Source organism: Cebus imitator, unplaced genomic scaffold (assembly GCF_001604975.1).
Source record: "Cebus imitator isolate Cc_AM_T3 unplaced genomic scaffold, Cebus_imitator-1.0 Scaffold485, whole genome shotgun sequence".
Taxonomy (NCBI): Eukaryota; Metazoa; Chordata; class Mammalia; order Primates; family Cebidae; genus Cebus; species Cebus imitator.
In genome coordinates this window covers 549,406-575,094 of record NW_016107800.1, presented here as the reverse complement: position 1 = coordinate 575,094, position 25,689 = coordinate 549,406, and the positions used below count along the sequence as shown (strand labels likewise).

Genomic DNA, 25,689 nt, shown 5'->3' with positions numbered 1-25,689 from the left:
CTGCACTCCACCCCGGGCAATAGAGTGAAACTTTGTCTCAAAAAAAAAAAGAAAGAAAGAAAAAGAAAAGAAATGAAACAAGGGGCAGGAGCACAGAGAGGTACAGTATCTTGCCCAAGGTCACACAGCTAATATGCAGTAAAGCTGGTATTTGAAGGCAGGAAATCTCCCTCCAGAGTCTCTGCAAACCACTACACAAAATTTCATAAGGCAGAAGCTCATGTCATTGCTCAAAGAATCTGGAGATGGTGTCAGGGATCAGCTGCTCCAGTCCTGCTGCAGCTGTCTGTTTATCTAAATTTCAGAGAAGCCAACAGGTAGAGTCAAGTCCCAGCACTACTGGCAAAGCCCCTTGGGACATGCCATGAATTTCCTTACTGTAAAGGTGAGGAGATCGAGCCCATCTTGGCCAACATGGTAAAACCCCGTCTCTACCAAAAATACAAAAATCAGCCGGGCATGGCAGTGCATGCCTGTAGTCCCAGATACTCGGGAGGCTGAGGCAAGAGAATCACTTGAACCCAGGAGGTGGAGGTTGCAGTGATCAGGTCCCTGCACTCCAGCCTGGCGACGGAGCAAGAGTCTGTGCCTCCTCCACCAAACAAACAAACAAACAAAAATATATATATACGGCCAGGCATGGTGGTACGTGCCTGTATTCTCAGCGGCTCAGGAGTCTGACGCAGGAACATCACTTAAGCCCCGGTGTTTGAGGTTACAGCGAGCTGCAATTATGCCACTGCACTATAGCCTGCTTTGACAGCATTGATTCTACCAGGGATTTCATTCATTTCAGAGGGTTTGCTGAGCAAGATATTTGTGTGGTGGGCATGGTAGGCTGGTTAGGAAGTCCAGGGTTAGAGGGAGTCATGTTGTTGTCTCTAGGGAGATAGGCCCTGAGCATGAGCCACACACAGTGGAAACAAGGGATGGAATGGTTAATTCTGAAGAGAGGAGTATTCCGGGAAGGCTTCATGGAAGAGGAAGCCTTTGATTTCCTGAAAGGCTGAGAAGGATTTTCATAGGTTCAATAGGGACTATGGGAAGGGCATTCTAGTAAGAAGGAAAGGTGTGAGAAAAAGCACAGAGTCCCCAAAGAACATATAGGAGTGCCCCTTATCCTTGGTTTCACTTTCCATAGTATCAGTTACCTGAGGTCACCTGTGGTTTTAAAGTAGGTTTGTGGCCAGGCATGGTGGCTCATGCCTGTAATCCCAGCACTTTGTGAGGCCGAGGTGGGCAGATCGCCTGAGGTCAGGAGTTTGAGACCAGCCTGGTCAACATGGTGAAACCCTGTCTCTACTAAAAATACAAAAATTAACTGGGTGTGGTGGAACATGCCTGTAATCCCAGCTATTCGGAAGGCTGAGTCGGATGAATTGCTTGAACCTGGGAGGTGAGGTTGCAGTGAGCCGAGATCACACCACTGCACTCCAGCCTGGGCAACAGAGCAAGACTCCATCTCAAAAAAAAAAAAAAAAAAAAAAAAAAGTAGGTTTATACAATACAGTAAGATATTTTAAGGCTGAGGTGGGAGGACTGCTTGAGACCAGGTGTTCCAGACCAGCTTGGGCAATATAGTGAGGCTCCACCTCTACAAAAATTTTTAAAAAATAGCTGGGCATGGGCTGGGCGAGGTGGCTTATACCTGTAATCCCAGCACTTTGGGAGGACAAGGCAGGTGGATCATGATGTCAGGAGATTGAGACCATCCTGGCCAACATGGTGAAACCCCATCTCTACTAAAAATACAAAATCAGCTGGGCATAGTGTCATGTGCCTGCAGTCCCAGCTAATCTGGAGGCTGAGGCAGGAGAATCACTTGAACCCGGGAGGTAGAGCTTGCAGTGAGCCGAGATCAGGCCACTGCACTCCAGCCTGATGACAGAGCAAGACTCTGTCTCCCCCGACACTGCTTAAAAAAAAAAAAAAAAAAAAAAAAAAAAAAAGCCAGGCATGGTGGTAAGTGCCTGTATTCTCAGCAGCTCAGGAGTCTGATGCAGGAATGTCCCTTGAGTCCAGGTGTTTGAGGCTGCAGTGAGCTATGACTGTGACACTGCACTACAGCCTGGGCAATGGAACAAGACCCTATCTCTAAAAAAACTTTTTTGAAGATATTTTGAGAAAGAGGCCACATTCACATAACTTTTATAGCATACTATTATAATTGTTCTATTATTGCTGTTCATCTCTTACTACGCCTAATAAGTTAGACTTTATTGCAGGTATGTATGCACAGGAAAAAATAGCATATACAGAATTCAGGACTACCCACAATTTCAGGCATCCACTGAGATCTTGGAATGTATCCCTCATGGATAAGGGGGACTGCCGTACTGTGTTTGGGGGAAAGGAGTTATGTGTGCTGCCCAAGTTGTGGCAGGACTTAGTGGGAGATGAGATTAGGATAGACTACTTTGAGGGCATGTTACAAAGGCCTGGGATTTGAGGTTTCTTTGCTGGGCAGTGGGGAGCCACAGAAAGGGCTGATGTGGTGCTAACCTGCAAGTGGGTGGGTGGACAGCTCCACTCAGTCTCCTCATCCACGATGCAGCTACTTCCCTAGCTCAGGAGGGTGGGAAGAAACGTCCTCACCTACTGAATCAGGTCATCTTCACAGAGACAGGTATTCCAGGACTCTGCTGGTCTGACCACTGTGTCATGTGACCCCTCACTCTGCCTTCTCCCATCCCTGTTCACCCTGGTGTTCTGTGTCTGGGCGAGGACCCGCAGTTCTCAGAAGGCCGGGAGTAGCCTTGAAACAGTGGCTCGTGACGCTGTCCAAGGTGCTGAAACGATGCCGTTTCCATTTGTCAGCGCTCCCACTGGAATGACTAGCTCCCATACCACTGTTTCCGTTAGGCAGAGAATTTCATTCCCATTTTATAGATGAGAAGTAGAAGCCCAGAAAGGTAGCAGAGCTAGAGCTACAAACCCATTTCTTGTTTTCTGGTCGAGGACTCTAACTGCACTGGGCAGCCACAGTGTAATTTATCAGTGCACACCCCAAGTGATTCTATCACTGCTGCTAAGTGAACATCTAAAATGCCCACGTTCTCTTCTCACCTCCATCTCTATCTCAATTTCCCCAAATGTTCCGATGCTTGTCCACCTCCACAGTGCCTCCTGAGACCCACCACTCAGGGTGACCCACAGGTGCTTGAGTGGACCTCACTAGAACAGCAGCTGTGTACATTCATGCCTCTGATCCATTGGGTAACCCTGGGTACCACTCATCCCAACACCCTCCTGCTGGTATGCTGGGCATGGGGGAAGCAACACTTCCCCCACGACTCTCATATCTTACTAGAAATTGCTACCATTTCACCAAGTGTCTGTTGTATTTCAGGTACTGGGTTTTGAACTTCTCATATAAGATTCCTAATTCTCACAAGCAAAGTCTTGTTTTAGCAGATAAGGAAGGTCAGTGTTAGGCAGGGTAAGTGAGTTGCCAGTAGTCAGTGTGGGGATTGGAGAGCTAGGATTTGAACTTATATTTGTCTGGTTCCACAGCGATCCTTCAATCAAAGCTCATCAACTAACATGAGAGTTCAGTGTCTCCCACCACCATTGGCTTTGTGATCCCAAGCAAGTCACTTATCCTGTTTAAACTCCAGCTCCTCATTTGCAAATTGCAGAAAGTGAAAGTGCACCTTCTTAGGGCCCTTGTGAGGCATAAGTCAGATGAAGCATGCAGCCAGGATTCAGTGAGTGTTCGCTGCTAGTGTGCATATGATTATTACTGAACACAGGTTCCTGGATGGCTGGATGGGAGTCTGGTTGGTCTTTCCACATCCCCGCCTGGCCCCTATGTCCTAGCAGAGGAAATATCCAGTGTTCTGGGAGGGAAGAGGCAGTGTGTGAAGGCCAGCCCAGAGCCCCAAGCAGAGGCCTGCTTCTGGCCCATGTCCTTGTGCACTTGGGGGTGGGACCACGTGGCTGTGGCAGGCATGTCACTGAGCTCACAAATATGGTTCTGCATTACTTCATCAGCACTCCTCATGTTGATATTGAGCCCAAGACCATTCTCAGCCCCCAGAATCTGCTTTCATAAAGCTGTCCCAATATCCTCCCTAAAAACCCTGGGCAGGGATAGCTGGAGTCAGAGGGGAGAGCTGAGGATGCGGTTTCGCATCCACTCCATGTGGGCTACTCATATCCAATAGCAGACAAAACTGATTTACTTCTCCCATCGTTCAGATAGGGAAATGGAGGTCCAGCAAGGTGAAGTAACATGCCCAAGATTACTGAGCCCAGAATGAAGGTCTCCAAACACCCAGAAAAGGGCTCCTTTAATCAGTCAGCAACTGACTACCCATCCTAAAATCATTCAAGGATAAAGGCAGGATACATACATTCGCAAACTAACCCACCAACAAAGGCCTTGCTAATTATTACTGACTGTGGGACATCTTGGGGCCAGTTTCTGCTGAGTCTGCTCTGCAGCCTGCCCCCACTAGCTGGCTAATTGTGGGAAGCTGCATTCATTCAGAAGCTGGAGTGAGGGTGAGAGTAACGGCTTCTCCCTCAGGGCTCGGTGCGTGAAGAAATGAGTCACACTGGTTGAGAACAATGAAATGTTCTGTAATCACCTCCTGCAGCCCCTGCCCAATGTCCAACAGAGCCCTAGAAGAGCCTTTCCAGGAATAATGATGCTGGGCGGGAAGAGATGGATGGTAATTCACTGGGTCTCACCAGGGCAGCTTGACTCACAATCTGTCTTAGCTCTGAGCCCCAGGCAGGGGGACTCCACAGTGAGACGACTCTGGCATGCACCATGTGCCCCAAAGTTCAAGGACAGGAAGTCATTTGCATCTCAGGTGCAAGGAATAGAGGCAGTGGCCTGGCCACCAGACTGTTGGAGCACTGGGGGCAGTGGGCAAACAGATGCTTGCCTCCCAGGCCTTCCCAGGGCCCCAATTTTCCCTTTTTCTGAGGATCAGTGAGTAGGCAGGCAGCTGGGGATAAAGAAGGGCGAAGAGGGAGGCAAGGCTCCCAGCAGATGCATAGACAATGTATATGACCAGACGGTACGACCCTCAGTGACTTTCCCACACCGACGTGTGCACATATCTCCTTGCTCCTACTTTTCCCCCTTTCACCCAGACTTGATCCACGGAGTCCATGTAGTAGACCATCTTAGAAGTTATAGGTTCTTCTCTCTCCCTGTATACTCCCCATCCACAGATGCCCAAAGTCCTAGAGCTATGCCAGAAGCCAAGCTGGGACAGGGGTCAGCCATGAGCAGTCCAGTGCAGTCAGCTCCAGTCACCTGACCACTTGGCTATGTGAGATGTTTAATCCCAAACAATTATTCTCTCCCACCCAAATTCAAAACCCAGGGCACCTCCATTTTGCTGTGGAAATTACAGCAAAAATTCGCACCAACAAAGCTAAATTAAAGAGGAAACCCGGCTTCCTTCTCTTTCAAACATGCCAAAGAATTCATTTTTATCTGCATTGGGAAGTTTTATCTGCATTGGGGAAAGAGGAGGTTTTATCTGCATTGGGGAAGGAGGAAGTTTTATCTGCATTGGGGAAAGAGAAAGGGAGAGCTTAACTGTTTTTTAAAAAATCTTAGTAAAATGTTTTGATTTAAACAAATATATTTAGACTAGGTGGTGGCTCATGCCTATAATCTCAGCACTTTGGAAAGCCAAGGAAGGTGGATCACTTGAGGCCAGGGGTTCGAGATCAGTCTGGCCAACATGGCAAAACCCTGTCTCTACTAAAAATACAAAAATTAGCTAGGCATGGTGGCACATGCTTGTAATGCCAACTACTCAGGAGGCTGAGGCATGAGAATCGCTTGAACCCTGAAGGCGGAGGTTGCAGTGAGCTGAGATTGCACCACTGCACTTCAGCTGGGTGACAAAGCAAGAATCTTTCTAAAAAAAAAAAAATATATATATATATATATGTATACATATACTTTAAATACATAAAAATATATAAATATATGTAATACTTTAAATATATGTGATACGTTAAATATATATAAAAACATATATGTATATATATATATATATTTTTTTTTTTTAAGGTATCAGTTCAACATATAATCAACCTAACAAAATTGTTGAGATGTTTTATATTCACCTTTTCATACTAAGTCTTGGAAATCTAGTGCGTATTTCCCACTTCACATCTCAATTCAGAACTGGCCACATTTTATTTTGAACAGTGTTTTGTCCTGGGCCTTGCTCTGCAGACCAGAGGCAGCCTGTCTTTAAAAGACATTGTCACCAAGCAAACCCTCACTTGATCTACAAGAATTCCCTGTAGATCAGTGGATCTCCACCTTAGCAGCACATTGGCCTCAGCCAGACCATGCCTAGATCAAATGCATCAGAATCTCTGGGAACGGGGCCCCGGCATTGACGTCTATGAAGCGTTCCTGGTGACTTCAGTGCGCTGCCCAAGTTGAGACCCATGGCTACCTATCAGCATCCTACTCAAAGTGAGAACCACTGACCTGGGAGCTTGTTAGAACGGCAGACCTTCAGGCCCCATCCCAGACCTACTGAATCAGAACCTGCAAGTGAACAAGGGCCACAGATGCTTATAAAATTTACTACTGCCTGAAAAGCCTGCTAAAATGCACTCTGTATATCCCATCTCAACACCTGACAGCAACCTTACAAGGCAGGCGTTCCCTTTCACAGGTGAGGAAACAGAACCTAAGAGAGGTTGACTCATTGGTCCAAGATCACATGATTGGTGAATAGGACAGCCAGGGTGCCTGCCACCCAGGTCTGGTTCCAAAGGCCACGCTCTTTCAACTGCACCATTGTATCACTTCCTACAGCACAATGAAACATATGGCCATAGAGAACCCCTGAGTGTTTGTCTCCTTGAACCTGCTGGGCACGCCTTACCTTTGAACAGGATTCCACTTCCAATGCCAAGTTCCCCAGAACCAAACCTCATAAAGACCCGCATAATTCATGAGAAAATACAAATAGTAGACAAACGTAGGGAAGATGTTCACTCTCCCTCGTAATCAGAGACATGCAAATTAGAGCAACATTGAGGAGCCATTTTCTACCTATGTAATTGGCAAAAATTAAAAACATGTTAGCAAAGTTATTCTGAAATAGGTACATTCGTACACAATTGGTGGTGGTGTAGATTTATAGAACCCTTGAGGAAAGTCATATGGCGACATCCGTCAAGAGCCATCGCTATACTGTGCCCACTGACCCTGGGCATTCACCCTAAGGAAATAATTCAATTGGCAGGGGGGAACGCTATTTGTATGAAGATGCTCACTGCAACGTTCACTGTGAACACTGGAAACAGCTTAATAATCAGCAGTAAGAATGGCTGGGGAAACCAGGGGTGCATCTGCTCCTACAGGTTATGCAGCCATTTAAAATGATAATTAAGAAGCCCAAGCAGCAACATAGAAATGTGGGTGAAAGAAGGCAGAGTGAAAAACTGTCTATGTGTATTGTGTTTTTTCTGATGTAAAATATTGTGTGCATAAGAATATAGGCAAGGAGGAGCTGGGCACAAAGGAAGGCAACCTTCAGAGCTGGGGGTGACGGAAGGACCCCTTCTCCTGTTATTGGCAGTATTACAAACCCTGGCCCTTTGAGACCAGCTTCAGGGGCCCTCCCCTCATGGAATCTATCTCTGAGGGGGACACAAGGAAGCACCTGGGTGCAGGGCCACATTCCTGATTGCACCAGGAGGTGAGGGGAGCTGGCCGGGTCGGGGGTCAGGAAGGCCATGAGAGGCCCCTCCCATCTTACCATGAAGCCCGGGGCACAAGTGCAGCCGCCAGTGATGCTGTGGCAGTCGGCGCCGTTCTGACAGGTGCAGGGCAGCTGGCAGCCATCGCCATAGTAGCCGGCAGGGCAGGATTCATTGCAGTGGCGACCAGACCAGCCTGGCTGGCAGGTACAAGCTCCGGTTACCGGGTGGCAGCTGTGCAGGTGAGAGACGGGTAAGAGGACACTGTGTTCTGGGAAGCAGCCCCGTCCCACCCCAAGCCTGGCTTGCCCAGGGTAGCCGGATCAAAGGAGCTCTGGGATTAAACTGCTCAGTGCCTTGTCTGTTTATCCGAAGATGCCAATGCAGCATGGTCTTATTAGCACCCAGGAGCTCAGGCTCATGGTGATTTTACAACTACCCAGATGTCACACAGCAAGATGACAAGATCAGGATGAGAACACAGGTCTCCTGACTCCCAAACACATCTTCTTTATAATTCAAATACATGGAAAGCAAAACAGAGGGTGGCCTCTTTAGTCCCTTGGCTTATAGACCATGTGGTCCAAGTCTTCATCCAACCCTTACCCAAGGCAAACGCTTAGCATGGGAACAGCATGAGAAGGTAGCAATGATACCTAGTGGCTCTCCGTATCGCAGGTGTTCAGTGAATGCTGCTGAGTGAAAACAAGGGCCAGATGTGGCCTCCCCTCTCTGGCAGTGTCTGCCCTGGAGAGAACAATCCCCAACATATGCTTTCCCAGCCTCTTTAACAGGAGCAAGTTCTCCATCTCCTGTCTAGGCCAGAGAAAGGATCATTTGGGCCAGAGGCAAGAGTTCCCTGGCATGACCTCCAGAGAATGGGGCAACCTCTAGCCGGCAGCCATCTGATCCAACAGCGAATGTCCATTCATGGTCAGCGGGATGCCAGGTGCAACTGTGTGCTGCCCAGAACTCCTGCAGGAGTGTAATTGTCCAATGGCCCCAGCTGCTGAGTCTGAAATCCAGAGGTCACATTTCCCCTGGGCCACTCCCAGCTGGAGCACAGCAGGGATACTAAGGTGGGCACACTCTTGGGATCTGGGACTCCTCTGATGGGTACCTTGGCTTTAAGATGTCCCATCCTGGCAGACTTTCTTAGAACTGTGCTGTGGGTTAAGACTCTTCCTCCCTCCCTCCCTCCCTCCCTCCCTTTTTTCCCTTTCCTTCCCTTCCCCCTTCCTTCCTCCCTTCCTCCCTTCCTCCCTCCCTTCCCTCCTTCCTTTCTTTTTCCCTCTCTGTGATCTGACAGCGTTCGCAGCCTCCCGAGCTTCCTCCCCACTTTCCCTCACAGATGCTTCCCCTAGTAAACCACTTGCCCTTGGTATCTGCTTCTGGAGGGGCTCAGAATAGCACACCAAAGAAGTGCTGGGTGGCAGAGACAAGCCTCTTAGATTCCCTGTGGCACTTGCCTCCCTGCTCTGGAGCCCAGTGCAGAGGATAAGGTCAAGCATACCCTGGGCTGGCAGGGGGAACCTGGGGCAAGTCTTGATTCTGCTAACTTCCACGGGGCCTTGGGTGGGTCCCCAACACCTGGCTCATATTCACTGCCCTTGTGAATATTTGGAAATGAATATGGCTTCCCCTAAGTAGAATTATCTTCCATGGATTCTTTACTCTTGTCTGCTGATTAGTCATTTGTCTCCTCCACGAGGTTGCAGCTCCATGGGGCAGAGTCCTTTGTCTTACTCCCTTCTCAGGGCCCGACAGAGTCCCTGGCACACTGAATGTGCTTAATATATATTTGGAAAATTAATTAATGAGCAAACTAATTGTGTGAAGCCTAGCCAAGCTGTTCCTCTTCTAAGGATCCTGGTTTTCTCACAGAAAATGAAGGGGAGGGGGCAGGAAGAGGAAATTTCTGAATAATATGTGCAAGTAGCTAATAATCATTTCAGAAAAGGATTTCGTCTCATTAATCATCAAGTCTAAACAACAATTGGACACCACTTTTCCTGTATCCAAACAGCGAAGATGTTTAAAAATGCGGGTAAAGGCTTCAAAACAATCTGAGGTTACGTATCAAGAGACTTAAAATTATTCAGACTCTGGTCTTGTAATTCCATTTCTAAGACTCTGTCCTCAGGAAATAATCATAGTTGTGGAGAAAGATTTATGCAGAGTTGTTCCCTGAAGCGCTATTTATAACAGCGGAAAATGGAAGCAATTTAAATAATAATAAATAATGTGTGACCAGGCTGTTGAGGCACCGGTACTTTATACATATATTTCTAAATCTTCAAATAAGCCTGGGAATTAGGCATCTGAGCCTCTGTTTCACAGATGGCATTTAGAGGTTATGTGACTTGCCCAAGGTCACATTGCTAAGTCAGTGAGTGGCAGAGCTGGGATTCAAACCCAGGTTTGTCTGGTCACATTTTATTCACTGCCTCATGCCACCTCTCCCTGCAGGGCATTGGTTAAATGAATTACGGCATTCATATGAAGCAATGCTAAGGGACACATTCAATTGCTTTTCAGAGTGTTGACTGGTGTAAGATTAAGTGAAATGAGCACCCTGTATACGAAGCCATTTCTACCGATGCTGCATCTGTTGGCTGAATCAAATCTTTCAAATATGAAAATATATCAAATCTATGAAAACAATATAGACATCGGCAGATGGGCAAATGACAACAAAATGGCTTTTGTGCTGACCTCTGGGTTGAGAAATTGATTCTAAGTTTTTTCTTTAAATGTCTATATATTCCCTAACTTGCCAAAACTGAGCATCCATTGTATTTGTAAAGCAATAAAAATTGTAAATCTATAACAAAGAAGAATGCGTGTAAGGGATGAGTGTTTGAAGACTTTCTGACCTTTACAATTTGAGAAAAATCCCTCCCTGAGCCCCAAGGCACTGGAAGGGGAGACAGAGACCTGCACGGCTATCGTGGGGAAGGAGTGCCTCTTGGTGGCCCTGATGCTCTGCCAGATGGTTTTGGGGCACTGTTCTTTCTCTCTAGGTAGCATCTTTCCAAGGGCATCCTCTGAGGTTTAGGGTTAGCATACAGAGACTGGCTCAGTCACGGTTGTGGGGACTGACATGTTTGAATGACCTGAATGGAATGACCTAACAGGTCTTGGCTGCAGCCATCAGCTCAGCCAAGCACTAGAGATTCTAAAAGGTCTCAGGCACCTTTCTGCTTCTTCCATCAGTAGATCCTTCTGCTGTCTCTGCCTAGCAAATGGTCATGCTGGAGTTCACCCATTACACACTCTTACTTTGGTGAGGGTACCACCCTGTGAAAAGCACACTCCATACACAACGAGCTAGCAGGTGCTGACTTTTTTTTTTGAGATTGAGTCTTGCACTGTCGCCCAGGCTGGAGTGCAGTGGTGCAATCTCCGTTCACTGCAAACGCTGCCTCCCGGGTTCAAGCGATTCTCCTGCCTCAACCTCCCGAGTAGCTGGGATTACAGGTGCCTGCCACCACCCTCAGCTAATTTTTGTGTATTTTTAGTAGGGACGGGGTTTCACTATGTTGGCCAGGCTGGCCTCAAACTCCTGACCTTGTGATCCACCCACCTCGGCCTCCCAAAGTGCTGGGATTACAGGTGTGAGCCACCGCGCCTCGCTCGGCAAATGCTGACTTCTAAGTACTCTCTGCATTTCCTGCTTTTGATCTCTGCTGCTGTCATTCTGACTGCTCAGGGATATGTTAGGAGCTAATCTTACTCTTTACTCTGAGAACCAGAAGGCTCAACACCAAATCTAAAATCATTCCTTTCTTTTTTTTTTCATATCCCTACAATCCTATTTCTAGAAGTGGGATATCTATTTTCTTAATATGATTACTCATCTTACAGAAACTCTAAAAGTCCCTTTGAAAAGAGGATGAAGAGTGACAGCTGACAGTGATCATGATGGAGAGCTGTGGTCGCTATGCCTGGAAACTTTGTCCCTCAGGAGAGGGACTCTCCCAGCTCCTCTCCCAGGCATCCCTTCTTCCCAGTGGTGGTTCCCATTCCCTTGAGTCACATGGCAGGCCAGAGACTGCTGTTTTTGGCTCAGGCAGGTGTTACAATCACTGGTGCTTAGGCTGGTTCTATTTTTTTTTTCTTTTCTCCCATTTGCCCCAGACATAGATTAATCACAAGTTAATAGGAGCCGAAAGCTGAACAATACAGGATTCTTTCCAGAGTGGATTTTTCTGCCTTTCTTTCAGCTGCGATGAGATTTCTATCAATGCTCCATCTGTTGGCTAAATCAAATCTTTCAAAGGTAATACGCAATCATGGCTGCTGGAATTAGTCTATGACAATCCAATTCTGGAGGGGACATGTAAGAGCACTGACACACAGGTGCTTTCTTTCTCAAGGTTATTCCCGTGTAAAGGAGGATGGTTTCTTTGTGTGTGCTACGAACAGTTGATAAAGGGAATGAAGAGTTGGTCAAGGGCTGGAGAATCTCACCAGCCACTTCCTCCTTCCCGGGGCATGGACCCAACCTCTGTGCACCAGCCTTGCCGGAAGGGCACAAACCAGAGCGAGGCAGAGCTCGGTGGAAGGGCTTTCTTTGGCTGGGGGCTGGCATTACTTTGTCGCCCTAGGAAAGATGCTCAAGACTGCGCGCTGTTGTGGTCGGGGTTTGTTGTAAGCTCTGCAGAGGGCAGGGGGCTTTGAGGCTAGGATTCTAGGGGTCCCAGGTTCCTTCTCTGAGGGAGTTGGATGGACGCTTCACTTTCAAAGACCCACAGGAAAACATTTCTCCCCACTGGGTTAATGAAAGGTGATGGACAGACTGGGAAACTTACGCATAGAGAGAAGGGCATGTGTCAGGCACTTGCTTGGCAGAGGTAGGCTGGAGGCCAGGACTCAGAAGTCCCAATCCCCACCCAGCACCTGAACTTTAACTGTCTCAAGATCAGAAGTCACAGAGTCATTCCTTTGCTTTTCTTGCATCTCAAGAGAAGACTCTACAATGGGCCAAAAAAGGCTCACGGGAAGAGAGGAGCTGCCCTCTGTCCACACGGAGGAAGAGGGCTGTTTTCTGGCGTCCATAAGAACACAGGCAAAAGCAGCATGAGAGAGTTCATTTAGACCAGGTGCTCTCAGCCTCAGGGAACTTTTCCTGCCCCACCCCAGCCTGGGACATCTGGCAATGTCTGGCAATATTTTTGGTTGTCAGGACTTGGGCAGGGGAAGTGGGATGCTACTGGCATCTAGTGGGTAGAGGCCAGGGATGCTGCTCCACATTCTGCAAAGCACAGGACAGCCCTCTACAACACAGAGTTACCCAGCGCACGTTCATGGTGGCCAGGGCGAGAAATCTTAACCTCAAGAGAACAAAAACGTAGTGCCAGGGGCTCCGCCACTGGGCCAGTGTGCCAAAAGAAAAGGGGAAATATGTATTTTTTTTAAAAAATAGGGCTGACTTCAGCTAATGGGCAGAAGCTGTTTGATGAGTTGAGGACTCTTCTTACTGAAGGCCTACTCTGTGCAGGCACCGTGTGGCGCTGAGGCTAGAGGCCACGGGGATGGATAAGCCAGGCTGCTGGTGCCCTCAGGGAGCCCAGGCTGTGACAAAGCTCCCCTCAGACTCGGAGGAGACCGGCAGGCACACTGAGCCCCCACTCTGAAGAACCACTGCTCCCTCCCAGTCCCTGAAACTTGATGTGCGTTTAAGACAGTAAAGCAAATAATCATCAATATTGGATGGGCTGAGATTAGCAGGAGAGAAGAGGGAGTCCTTCCAGATTAATAATGCATCGAGGACTCCTTCCGAGCAAGGCTGACTTACACAGGGCATGGTTGCCCAGGCACAGAAGGAAAACAATAGCCCTTTAATTTGGGGCTTGGTTGGATTTCTGTGGCAGGGGCTCCCTGCAATGGGCCCCAGCATCAGCCTTGCTTCCCGTCTCGGAGAAGGTCCTCCCCTCAGCTTCCCAGCAGGAGTGATGGATCCTGGAATATTAATATTTAGACACACAGAACAGTCTGAGCCAGCTACCCAGTCCCCTGACCAGCCATGTGGGACTTCTGTAATCAGTGCCTTGGAGCGGCCATTCTGCTCTCCAGACCCAGTCCAGGTGCCACCTCCTACAGGAAGCCTTCCCTGACCAGCATCACATAGTTCTGGATCACAGTTACTTGGGTACATGTTGGAACCCAGCAGGGCCAGCCACATATATTTCATCAATTCTAAGAGGTACTTCTCTACATTTTCACATCTCTGATATTGGGTATGTTACACAATCAATGGTATGTCACGGTTCAGTTGATACAATTTTCCTAGTTTAGGAGTAACCAAAACAAAGCTGTGCCTCACTACTGGTATCGTTTTTGCATTTGAAGAAATGTGGTAGAAGGTGCTCAGTGTCCCCCTCATGGCCCAGCCCTGCAGGCACTCAGTGTTACCAAGTGAATGAATGCTCAGGTCACGCACAGGCCAGCTCCACTGGCTCTGGTGCCCTCTCTGGACAGTCTCCTTCCTGGGCCCTCCACCTTTGCCTCACACCATTCCAGCTGCTGCGCTCCAGGGAGGGAGGACCTTTTAGTCTAACTCGTGACACTTGCTGAGATGCCTCTGCTTACAGTGAACAAGGCTCCAGGGTGATTTGTGAAAGCTCAAAGCCTGGAAATGAAGAGGAGCCGAGGCTAGGTCCGGGCTGTCCCGGCGACCGGGCTGCAAAGCAGAAGGATTCTCTGTCTGCCCTGCAAACAGCAGCAGCACCCATGCCCTGGGTGGCCAGTCTTCCCTGGGCTGTCTGCAGGCCTGAGGGAGAAGGGGTGCTCCCCTGACCCTTCATCACCCAGATAAGAGGCAGCCACCATAAAGGGCTGTGGGGGCATTTATCCAGGGCTGGCAGCCTCAGTTATTACCCAGGGGTAGTGCCAGCTGGTGCATGAAACAGGCAGGGAAGGGAGCTGGGAGCAGTAGCCTGGAGCACCTCAGGTTCAGACTCCTTTGGAAGTGGGGGGTAGGGGCACAGCTTCTGCCCAGATGTCCCAAGCCACAAAGGACAGAGTGCTGGGGGAGGCTGGCCCTGATAAAGGGCTGCCCCTGTTGCTCCTGCTCCTCTGCCCTTGCCAGGGCCTGCTGGGACAGCTCTCCCTAAGCCCTACAATGGGCCCTACTGATATATATATATATATATGTATTTTTTTTTCCCCTGAGACAGAGACAGGCTGGAGTGCAATGGCACAATCTCAGCTCACTGTAACCTCTGCCTCCTGGGTTCAGGTGATTGTCCTGCCTCAGCCTCCTGAGTAGCTGGGATTACAGGCACGCGCCACCACACCCAGATACTTTTTGTATTTTTAGTATAGAGGGGGTTTCATCATGTTGGACAGGCTGGTCTCAAACTCCTGACCTCAGGTAATCCACCTGCCTTGGCCTCCTAAAGTGCTGGGATTACAGGCGTGAGCCAACAAGCCCCACTGACTTTTGAGGTCCCTTCCAGTCCTGACCTTCTGCAGTTCAAGCCCCTACTTCTGCCCTAGTGGCCCTGTCTCTGGTTGAACACCAAGTGAGTGGAGGGGAAATACCGTCCTGGACAATGTGCTGAGAACCTGTGGCACCTGAGCCCTGCCATCCCAGCCCCCGGGGCCGTGCAGCTGTGCTCCACCCGCCTCCTTGCTCTCTCCTTGCTTGCATGTGTGAAGTCTCGGACGGGCACATTTTGAAATGCAGGCAGCCAGGTGCGGTCGGCAGCAGTGAGTGACCTGGCTCTAGTCCCGGCTCTGGGTATGTGGCCTTGGCTTCCCCTTCTTTTCATCAAAGTGGTTCTCGAGGCTGAGTGCTGAGGTCCTAGCTCTTTCCCCACCACCCTGCCTGGATGTTCATGCTGGAGGCGGGGGGGCCATATCCTAGCAAGCCTCCTCTCCACCTGAGCCCATACCCACCCGCCGCCCTTGCCCCGGGCTCGCCTGTTTGTGGTTCATACCTGAGGGTGTTGTCAGCATCACAGGGGCAGGAGAGGGTGCAGCCCGGGCCATGCAGGCCCTCGGGGCACAGCCGCTCCTGGCAGCGCGGACCCTTGTAGCCAGGCTCACATTCGCAGGCGCCCGTGGTGGGGGAGCACTGCCCCCCATTGTGGCAGTTGCAGCGCTGCGAGCACTGGAAGCCGAAGGTCCCGAAGGGGCACTCCTCTTGGCACCTACGGGATAGCAGAGTGGGGCTGAGGCGGCGGATCCTCCAAGATGCTGTTCTCCTTGCCTTCCAGCCGGGCCTGGTATGCTCTGCCTTGCTCACAGCCTCCTCCCCTCTTCTCTCTCCTCCTCCAGAAAGTATTCCAAGGTTTAGCTCGCCCCAGTCGTTTCCACCTTTCACCCTAGGTCTCCTCAGTGCCCCCAGCAGTGAGTTTGTACTACCATTTTACTAGCATACCTTAGTAGCTGGGATTACGGCACCTGCCACCATATGTTATTGATTCCACGCCTAATATTTTTTAAAAATTAAAAAAGTTGTGGTGAAATCTACATGTTATGGTTAAAACAGTTCTCTCAAAATTCGCATTGAAACTTAACACCCAATGCAACGGTAGTAAGAGGTGTGGCCTTTGGGAGGTGATGAGGGCATGAATAGATTAGTGCTCTTATAAAAGGGCTGGAGGGAGCCGGGGAGGACCTTTTTTTTTTTTTTTGGAGGGGGGCTCTTCCATTCCTTTCACCCTCTGAAGATACAGTCACCATTTCTGGAAGCAGAGATCTGAGCCCTCATCAGACACCAAACCTGCCGGCCCCTTGATCTTGAACTTCTCAGCCTCCAAACTGTGAGAATAAATGTCTGTTGTTTATAAACTACTCAGTCTCTGGTATTTTGTTATAGCGGCATGAGCAGACTAAGACAGTACCCAGCATAGAATTTACTGTTTTAACCACGTACAGTTCAGTGGCAGTAACTACATTCACACTGTTATGCTGCATCACCACCCGTCTCTGGAAGTTTTCCATCTTCCCAAAGTGAAACTCCTCGCCCATTAAACAAAAAACCATCTAGGTAGGTTTAAAAACACCCTCCGCCCCCTTTGTTTTTTTTTAGATGGAGTCTTGCACTGTTGCCCAGCTGGAGTGCAAGGGTGCAATCTTGACTCACTGCAACCTCCACCTCCCAGGTTCAAGCGATTCTCCTGCCTCAGCCTCCCCAGCAGCTGGGAATACAGGCACCCGCCACTACACCTGGCTAATTTTTTGTATTTTTAGTAGAGATGGGGTTTCACTATGTTGGCCAGGCTGGTCTTGAACTCCTGACCTTGTGATTCGCCCAGCTCGGCCTCCCAAAGTGCTGGGATTACAGGCGTGAGCCACCGCACCTGACCAAAAACACCTTGTTATTAAAATATGTTTTTATATCTCTGAAATTAGATGTCTTATAACTGATGACATAAGTTAATTGGCAGTGTTTTTCATTCTTCCCAGCATATGAAATAATGATGCATTTTACAATCAACGACACCTTAGATTTGATGAAATGGGGTGGTTTTGTTTCTACACAGCGTCTCTGGTTTTTGAGCTTTTTGGGCAGAGGTACAGTCTCTGTTGTCCCACTGGGAGGTGCGTCTCCTCCCTGGCTGTGGAATCTCCCTCGAGTGGAGAAAGCATTCTTCTTCATTGGACTGTAGAATTCCGTGTGACAGGGGCTGTTTTCCCTTCCGTGGAAAGGGGTTCCCTCAAGGCAGGGGCTGAGTCTCTTCCATCAGTCTGTGAGCCCCCAAGGAGGAAGCCTGGGACCTCCTTTGTGTCCTGTGCATGTCTGGGCTGGAACTTGGAGCTCCCAACATCAGGATAATTATTCAACTTCATTTAACTACAGCCATGGGTGTGGCTCCTCCGTAGGTGTGTGTGACCCCCACTGCTGACTGCCCGGTTTCCCGAATGTGCCTCAGCACTCCTCACTCCTGCCCTGGGCTCTTTTCCAGGGGATGCAAACTTACTGTCACAGCAACTAGATCCGGGTAAGTCAAGGGGTAAACCCAGGGGAATAAGAAGTAAAAGAGGTTGGGGGTGACCTCCTGCATTCCAAAGACAAATAGAAATGGCTTCTGGCCTCTAGGCTTCTGGGGTATCTTTGTGCCAGCACTGATTCAACAGTGCGGATAATGGAGAACTAACCTAAAGCTCTGACTTTCTCTCTTTTTTTTTTTTTTAGACAGAGTCTCACTGCGTCACCAGGCGCCAGGCTGGAGTGCAGTGGCGCGATCTCGGCTCACTGCAACCTCCGCCTCCCGTGTTCAAGCACCTCTACTTTTTCATTAAACGGGACAATACTCACTAAACCTCACCGGGTTGTATAAGAATTAAATGGGATACTGTGTGTAAACATTTAGAAAGGTGCCCAGCCCATGACTGGGGCTCGATTAGAAAAGTTAGTGATTTTCATCAGGACTCATGTCAATATTGTTTTCAACAGTTCTTAGAACAGAGCCCACCTGACCTTCTGGCCTTAAATTCGGGCATGAAAAAGCTCAAGGGGAAAAATTCTAAAATGCTGGTAGAGTGGATTTGATGAATTCGTGTTTTAATTATCATGTGTTTCCATTTTCCAGGTTTTCTGTATATCTTCTACAATAATCAGAGGAGAAAAGCAATTAAAAAAAATGCAGCTCTAACTTCTTTGTTATGAATCTGGAGGATCGTGGGGTGGATTATTCTTCCACAGACTGGGCAGGGAGATTCTGTGTCTGGGTGACCTCAGTTGTTTACGGTGAGGGTGAGTGGCCAGACCCCTGTGGATATGGCGGGGCCAGCTAGCAAGTGTGTAGGGAATGAGGGGAACCAGTGTGTGGGGCACCAGCCTTGGCAACAACTGGGGTATCCTTGTGTCTGTTCTCTGCCTTCGTTGCTCTGTGCCCACAATGACAAGGAGAAGAGGACAGTGACTGGGGTCCGGCCTTGAGTGCTTCCATGCCCAGCTCTCCCCTCTCAGAGCCACTGTGGCAAAGGAGTGATCCAGCAGCACAGAGGGGCAGCAGGGGTCATGGTGATGACGCCCCTGGGCACCGTGGAGCGAGGGGCTTCCAGCTGCCCAGGCTCCAGAGCCTGGCCCCAGCCCCTGAAGCACCAGATATTCTCATCACCCCCCCTTTGGCATTAAAGAGGCTGCCATCAGACAAGTGAGGCAACTTTTCCAAGCTCACGCAGCCTGCATGTGGCTAAGGGGACCCCAGATTGTCTTCCTGCAAATCTCGCTGCAGGTCAGCCAATCTGAGGCCTCATGAAGGAAATGAGACTAGAAAAGGGAGGGAAGAGGAGGCAAGAAAGAAGGTGATGTCTAGAGAAGGAAAGTGGAAGACAGATGAGGAGAAGTAGGATGCGGGAAGGAAAGGAGAGAAACTGAGGCAGACGGGGAGGGGAAAGGGCAGCTGAAGACCTGAATAATCACTATCTGAATTGCCAGCCCCTGTTCAGCCTGCAAATAGATTTCTCCAGAAGTCTCTGTGCTTTGATGGCCTCAAATGCCTCAGATGTCAGGTGAAAAAAACTCCAACCAGACACCTCCTGATACCTGTTTATTTTCAAACATTCCTACTCCCTCCTGCCTAGCAGGACCAGGCAGAGCCCTGAACCCTAAGCTCCTCTGACGGGCAATTCCCTAGCCCACTATTTTTTTTGGGGGGTGACAATCTACAGCCCCAGAAAGACAATCTGGAAATTGAAATATTGACAACCTAATTCATTTACATAATCAGCCTCTTTTTTTTTTTCTACTCACAATTTAAACAACTTATTTATTTAGAGATCAAGCAATGACTGCTAATGAATTTTACACAAAGCATGCTAATAACCGGGCCTGTGGAACAGAAGGGTAATCACAGCAGGAATTAGTTTTCTACTTAAACATCCTTCCTTTGCACCATATCAATCTAATGTGTCCGATATTGCCATTAACAACCAGATACATTGCTCAATTAAATTACAAAATGAGCTGCAAAGCCCTCCTTACATTTCATGTTTAATTTGCACTGGTTTCTGCCTATCCGGGGAGGCCTGCATTATGACACCCACTCAACTTTAATGTGCTCGTGATGATTTGGGGTGGGTTAATGCAGCTGTCACCTACGAAATTAATGGAGGTAATTTTACAAAATATTAAACACCAGGCAGCCCGTTTAGGTGAGAAGCCCAAATGCTACCTGGCCTCCCACTGAACCCTCATGTGGTTGATTGGCAAAGCTTTCTAGAAGGCCCTTTGGCTTTAAGGGTTCCTCTCTGCCCGGGATTATGCACCAGGCTCCAATAAGCAGAGATTTTGGTTTCTCTCTCTCTCCCCCCCACTCCCTCCCTCTCTCTCTTTTTTTTTTGAGATGGAGTCTCGTTTGTTGCCAGGCTGGAGTACAGTGGCGCAATCTTGCCTCACCGCAACCTCTGCCTCTCGGGTTCAAGTGATTCTCCTGCCTCAGCCTCCCGAGTAGCTGGGACTACAGGCGTGCACCACCACGCCCAGCTAATTTTTATATTTTTAGTAGAGACAGGGTTTCACCATGTTGGCTAGGATGGTCTCGATCTCTTGATCTTGTGATCCGCCCGACTTGGACTTCCAAAGTGCTGGGATTACAGGCATGAACCACCGTACCCAGCCATGGATTATTTCTCTACTTGACACGTCCTGACAGCGAAAATCGAGAGCACCAATGAGCTAGGGTCTACTGGTGTAGAGTCCAGCCGGCTAGAGCCCTAGGCCTACGCATTTTCAACAAGCGGGCAGTTTGCACTCTCATGGGAAAGTGGTCTGACAAAGCAGTCCTGTGCTGGCGTGAGGGTCTTCCTGGTTCCAGTCTATGCTGGCTCATCCTGAGCATTTCCTGATTTGGGGAGATGGTGAGGATGGGAACACGCGCTTAGTGTTTCAGTCCTCCCTCTCACGGCTCAGGGAGGGAGGGGTCCCCAGGTGCCACACCCCATGTTCTGTGTCGGGGAAGCTCACATAGATGAACACTGGATCACAAAGAGATCAGATCTGGCTTAAAACACTTCCAGCTGGAGGTAAATAAGCCTAAGGGTAATGGACAATCTCTTTTCTGGACATCGCTAAGGATTCGGGGCTGATTCTAGGGAGAGCTAGAGGAGCCCCAATTTTGTCTATTAGAGATGGAGGGACTCATTGGTTAACTCAGCCCTGATGTCACTCAGGCAGGGAAGGATGAAAAATGTTCTCTCATTTTGTCTGAGAAAAGTATCCAATCCAGGAGCCAGAAATGAAACATGGCTCCCCAAGGAACCAGGCAATGGGTGTGCGGGCCGCCTATGTGCAGCCTTTCTCTCTGTTTGAAGAGACCCATGTAGTCAAGAGTGAGAGGAAGGAGGCTTGGCCCGGGTTCTGAGGGTTTCAAAGATCTTTTTCCAGCTCCCAACCTACTCATCCTCACATAGGCTGCTTGCCGTTTCTCCCTTTTCCTTTGCACCTGCCCTGTCCACATGGGATCCTTCTTCCAACTGGGGCACATGTGCACGTATGGTGATTACCCAGTTCTGTGTGTTTTGATTATCCACTCTGCAAGGCTGGTTTCATTCCAGGACATTAGTGCCTCCTTCAGTCTGCTGTTAGGCTGCAGGCCTTCAGAGGGTGCAAACTGATATCAGCATCCTTTTGTTGGAACGCAAATTAGGACTAAAAATCCACCTTCCAGAAGAAATCATGCAAAACAGATGAAGTGATTTTGTCCTCTCAGCTTGCTTGGATTATCTGTGCCATTGCCTCCCTCCATGAGAGCAAAGAGCAGAGAGTGGGGGCAGGTGCTCACCTCCTTCAGAGCGTGGGCCACTAGGCTAGAGGAGAGGGTGTGCTGGTGTGCTCTGCAGGCCGAGGGCAAGGGGGCATCAGTTGCTGGCTCTCCCTGGCAGGAGAGCTCAGAATGCTTTCTGAGAAAGGAGCTGGAAGGCTGACAGAGAGAGGGCTATGAGCTGTTCTCTACAAGCCTTCTGTGAATAGGAGCAAAATGGACAGCAAAGACAACAGTTAACGCCACCCTTACCTGTCCCCCATGTATCCAGCTGTACAGTGGCACTGTCCAGTCACGTGGTCACACTGCCCTCCATGGTGACAAGGACAGTCCTGGCTGCAGTTCTGGCCAAATGTCCCTGATGGGCAGGGCTGGGCACACACTGCTCCCTGAAATAGAGATGAGAAGACATGCATGGTGGTGCTCCAGAGATGCCAAACTCCCCTGGGAATGGCACAGCTGCTGTGACCCCAGGGACCACCCAACTTCCCAGAAGAAGTACAGACAGCTGGACACCAGTGCTCCAAAGCCCTCCTCTTAGAGGTGGGAGACTGAAGTCAAATTGCTCATGCAGTTATTCAGCACAATTTAGGAATGAAGTACAAGGCAGTAAGTACTCTCACATGGGTACACAGTAAAGCACTGAGGAGGCTGAGTAAACTAAGTACAAGGCAGTAAGTACTCTCACATGGGTACACAGTAAAGCACTGAGGAGGCTCAGTAAACATGCTGCTGTGGAGACGTGCACTTTGCTTGACTTCTTTCCCAAACCCAGCTGACATGAGAGTTAAACGGGTAAAGGTATAAACCTACGACGAAGAGAGGAAGAGGAGACTAGGGATGTCGCACACCGGAAGACGGCAGAGCAGGTGGAGGGGCGCCAACGCCTTTGCTTTCTCTTCCCGGGCAATGCTAAGTGCCTGCAAAGGGGGTGTCCCAATGCTGGGCAATGAAGTCCTTTGTAACCGCAGAAAGTTCAGGAATCAGAGACACTGGGACCCTCCGAAGGTGAGGGTGCAGGGATGATGAAAAGGATTGTGTGAAAGTTTATAAAATAGGGAATTGGACCCCCAATCTCTGCCCCCACCTTGAAGAGCCAGGTGAATTGCCTGCATCTTTCAGAGAGGTTGGTCTCACAGGCTGTGGACAAGGGACACAGGCACAGAAGAAGGTGGGGGTAGGACTCTCCTGCTGCTCTCTTCCCCACTGTGCTCCCAGAAAGCTGACTGAGGGACGGGACTCCCTGTGGCAGGAGGTTGGAGGATTCCTTTCTAGGGACACTGAGGCGCTCAAGAGAAGTGATCTAAAGATACGGATAGTTGAGGGTCCCATCGGTCAACATCTCCCTCCACCCCCAGGTGTCCAATTAGCTTTTCTGAGGCTTCCTGTGAAACATGAACAGATGGCCAAGGCTCACCAGATATTTGAAATAGGCTCTCACATGAAAGAGAAACACTGAAATAAACAAATAGACAACAGGAACACAGAGGAAATAAGAACCATGCCTGGAGCAAGGAAAAGCTAAAGAAAAAAAAAAGAAGGAAAGAAGCCTCTATCTTAATGAAAATGAACATGCTCAGGTAGCTATAAGAAAGTATTGCACCTTACTTTTGCACTGACCTAGTAGCAGAAAAAAGTAAAAAAAATAAAAATAAAAAAAATAAAAAAGAAACTATTGCACCTATGAAAAAATGGAATGCTATAAAAGAGGATATCTACAGAACAGAAAAAAGGTCTTGAAAATTAAAAATAATATGGAGGAAGTTAAAATGTTGCAATAGAAGAGCCAAAAGATAAAGTACAAGAAATCTCCTATAAAGTACACCAGATAGAGAGAGACAGACAGACAGATGAGATTTAAAATAATAGAGAAAATATAATGAAATTAGAGGACCAGTTTGGGTGGTCTGACATCTAATTAACAGGAGTTCCAGGCAGAACAGGGAAAATGGAGGTAAGTAAATTAATGGAAAATATAATAAAAGAAAATTTCCCAGAATGGAAGGATGGAGAACCTGGATTTCTGAATTGAAAAGGCCTACAAGGTCTCCAGCAACAAAATGAAACAGGACCTGCATCAAGGTGTGTTACTGTAAACTTTTATATCTCTATGGATAAAGAAATGATGTTCACAGTTTTTAGAAAGAGGAAAACAGGCTAGGTGTGGTGGCTCATGCCTGTAATCCTAGCACTTTGGGAGGCCAAGGTGGGAGGATCTCTTGAGCCCAGGGGTTGGAGACCAGCCCCTGGTCTCTAACATCTAGGCAACAAAGCAAGATCTCATCTCTACAGAAACAAATAAAAATGAAAATAGAGGAAAACAACATACAAAAATCAGGAATTAAAGGTTTTAGACTTCTTAACTAGAAGCCAGAAGACAATGGAGCAATGCCTTAAAAATCCAGAGGAAAAATATTATTTCCAACTTAGAATTCTACACCCAACGAAACTAACACTCAAGTGAGGGATTCAATAAAGACATTTTCAGATTTGAACAGCCTCAAATAGTTAACCTTCCATAAACACTTTCTCAGAAAGCTACTGGAGGATTTTTTTTTTCCATCAAAAAAAATTACCCAAGAAAAAGAAAGGCATGAATTTCAGGAACTAGGGACTCTAAGAGAAGAGGGGTGAACGGAAGTCCCAGGTGACCGCTATGCTGCAGGCCTGCAGGGAAAGGAGTTCAGACTGGAACAGAAGACGCAGGCTTCTACGAAACTTGCCTCAAAAACAAAAGCAAAAAATGGACAGGTTTAAAAAAAATTTTTTGAGACAGGGTTTCGCTCTCGTTGCTTAGGCTGGAGTGCAGTGGCACGATTTCGGCTCACCGCAGCCTCTACCTCCTGGGTTCAAGCGATTCTTCTGCCTCAGCCTCCTGAATAGCTAGGATTACAGGCATGGACCACCATGCCTGGCTAATTTTGTATTTTTAGTAGAGATGGTGTTTTCTCCATTTTGGTAAGGCTGGTCTCGAACTCCCGACCTCAGGTGATCTGCTGGCCTCGGCCTCCCAAAGTGCTGGGATTACAGGCGTGAGCCACCACGCCAGGCCAAACAGAGAGACTTCTGATGCATCTGACCTTCCTGAGGAGTTTGAGAGCTCCGTCACCGAGTTTTAAGGATAAATTAGTAACAATACATGTGTATATTAACAAATATTAAAATATAATTTAACCAAGCTGGGCATGGTGGCACCTGTCTGTAGTCCTAGCTACTCAGGAGGCTGAGGAAGGAGGATTGCCTGAGTCCAGGAGTTCGAGGCTGAAAGTGAGCTATGATCGTGCTTGTGAATAGCCACCGCCCTCCAGTCTGGGTGACACAGCCAGATGCCGTGTCTTAAATATTTTTTTTCAATAATTTAACCACAAATTGTAACGTAACTCCATTGGGAGGTGTGGGAGAAGAGTCGCTTGTTTTGTATGTGTGTGTATGGCAGAGCTGAATCTTATTCTATGTCAGGAAGTCAATGGATTCAATGACTAAAATGGAAAAGTCAAGAAACAGCTATAAAGCATGTTATATAGAAAAATGGAGGGAAATTCCAGGAGAAATACCTAAAAGATTTGAGAGTAGTTGCCTTTAGGGAGTAGGATTTGTAAATGGAGTAGGGGACTCCCCCGCCCCCCAGTATTAGCCTTGTGACATTATATCACTTAAAATTACACATGAGTCTTAGGTCTTTAACTCACAAATCTGAGCCTGCTCTCGACTCCTGCTGCCCTTCCAGTCCCACACACACCCGATAGTCATTTCTCTTCTGGAGATCAAGGATGTTCCTCCAATTAATTAATCAATTAGTTCAACACACAATTATTAAGCACCAATAATCGCCAACCCTGCAGAAGCTGGTTTATTTAGGAAAATTCTGCCAGACCAGAGTCATCTTTCAAGATCATTCAATTTACTTGTAATGAGTTAAACAGGGGGCTAGTAAGCTCAGACTCTCCATACACAAGTCAGAAGTAGGGGGGCTGAGAGGAGGGGCTGGGGGGGGAGGGGAGGGAGGAGTGAAGGGCAGAGGCAGCCAAGGACAGTGAGACTGTGTGTGTGTGTGTGTGTGTGTGTGTGTGTGTGTGTGTGTGTGTGTGAAGAAGGGAGAGAAGAGTCACTCAGGCTAGGTGCAGTGGCTCATGCCTGTAATCCCAGCACTTTGGGAGGTCAAGGCAGGTAGTAAAAACACAAAAATTAGCCCAGCATGATGACAGGCACCTGTAATCCCAGCTACTTGGGAGGCTGAGGCAGGACAATTGCTTGAACCCGAGAGGTGGAG

General features: G+C 48.4%; 1 protein-coding gene across 6 annotated transcripts in view; it reads right to left on the bottom strand.

Moving 5' to 3' along the window:
- The window catches only part of MEGF11 (multiple EGF like domains 11), a 414,135-nt gene that overhangs the window by 54,640 nt on the left and 333,806 nt on the right, over nt 1-25,689 (bottom strand). For all 6 annotated transcript variants that reach the window (XM_037732953.1, XM_037732954.1, XM_037732951.1 and 3 more), the window contains 3 exons: nt 21,672-21,808; nt 15,645-15,857; nt 7,758-7,932 (listed from right to left, as the gene is read on the bottom strand). In XM_037732953.1, the coding sequence (XP_037588881.1) occupies nt 7,758-7,932; nt 15,645-15,857; nt 21,672-21,808 (525 nt within the window). The remainder of the gene's footprint in view (nt 1-7,757; nt 7,933-15,644; nt 15,858-21,671; nt 21,809-25,689) is intronic.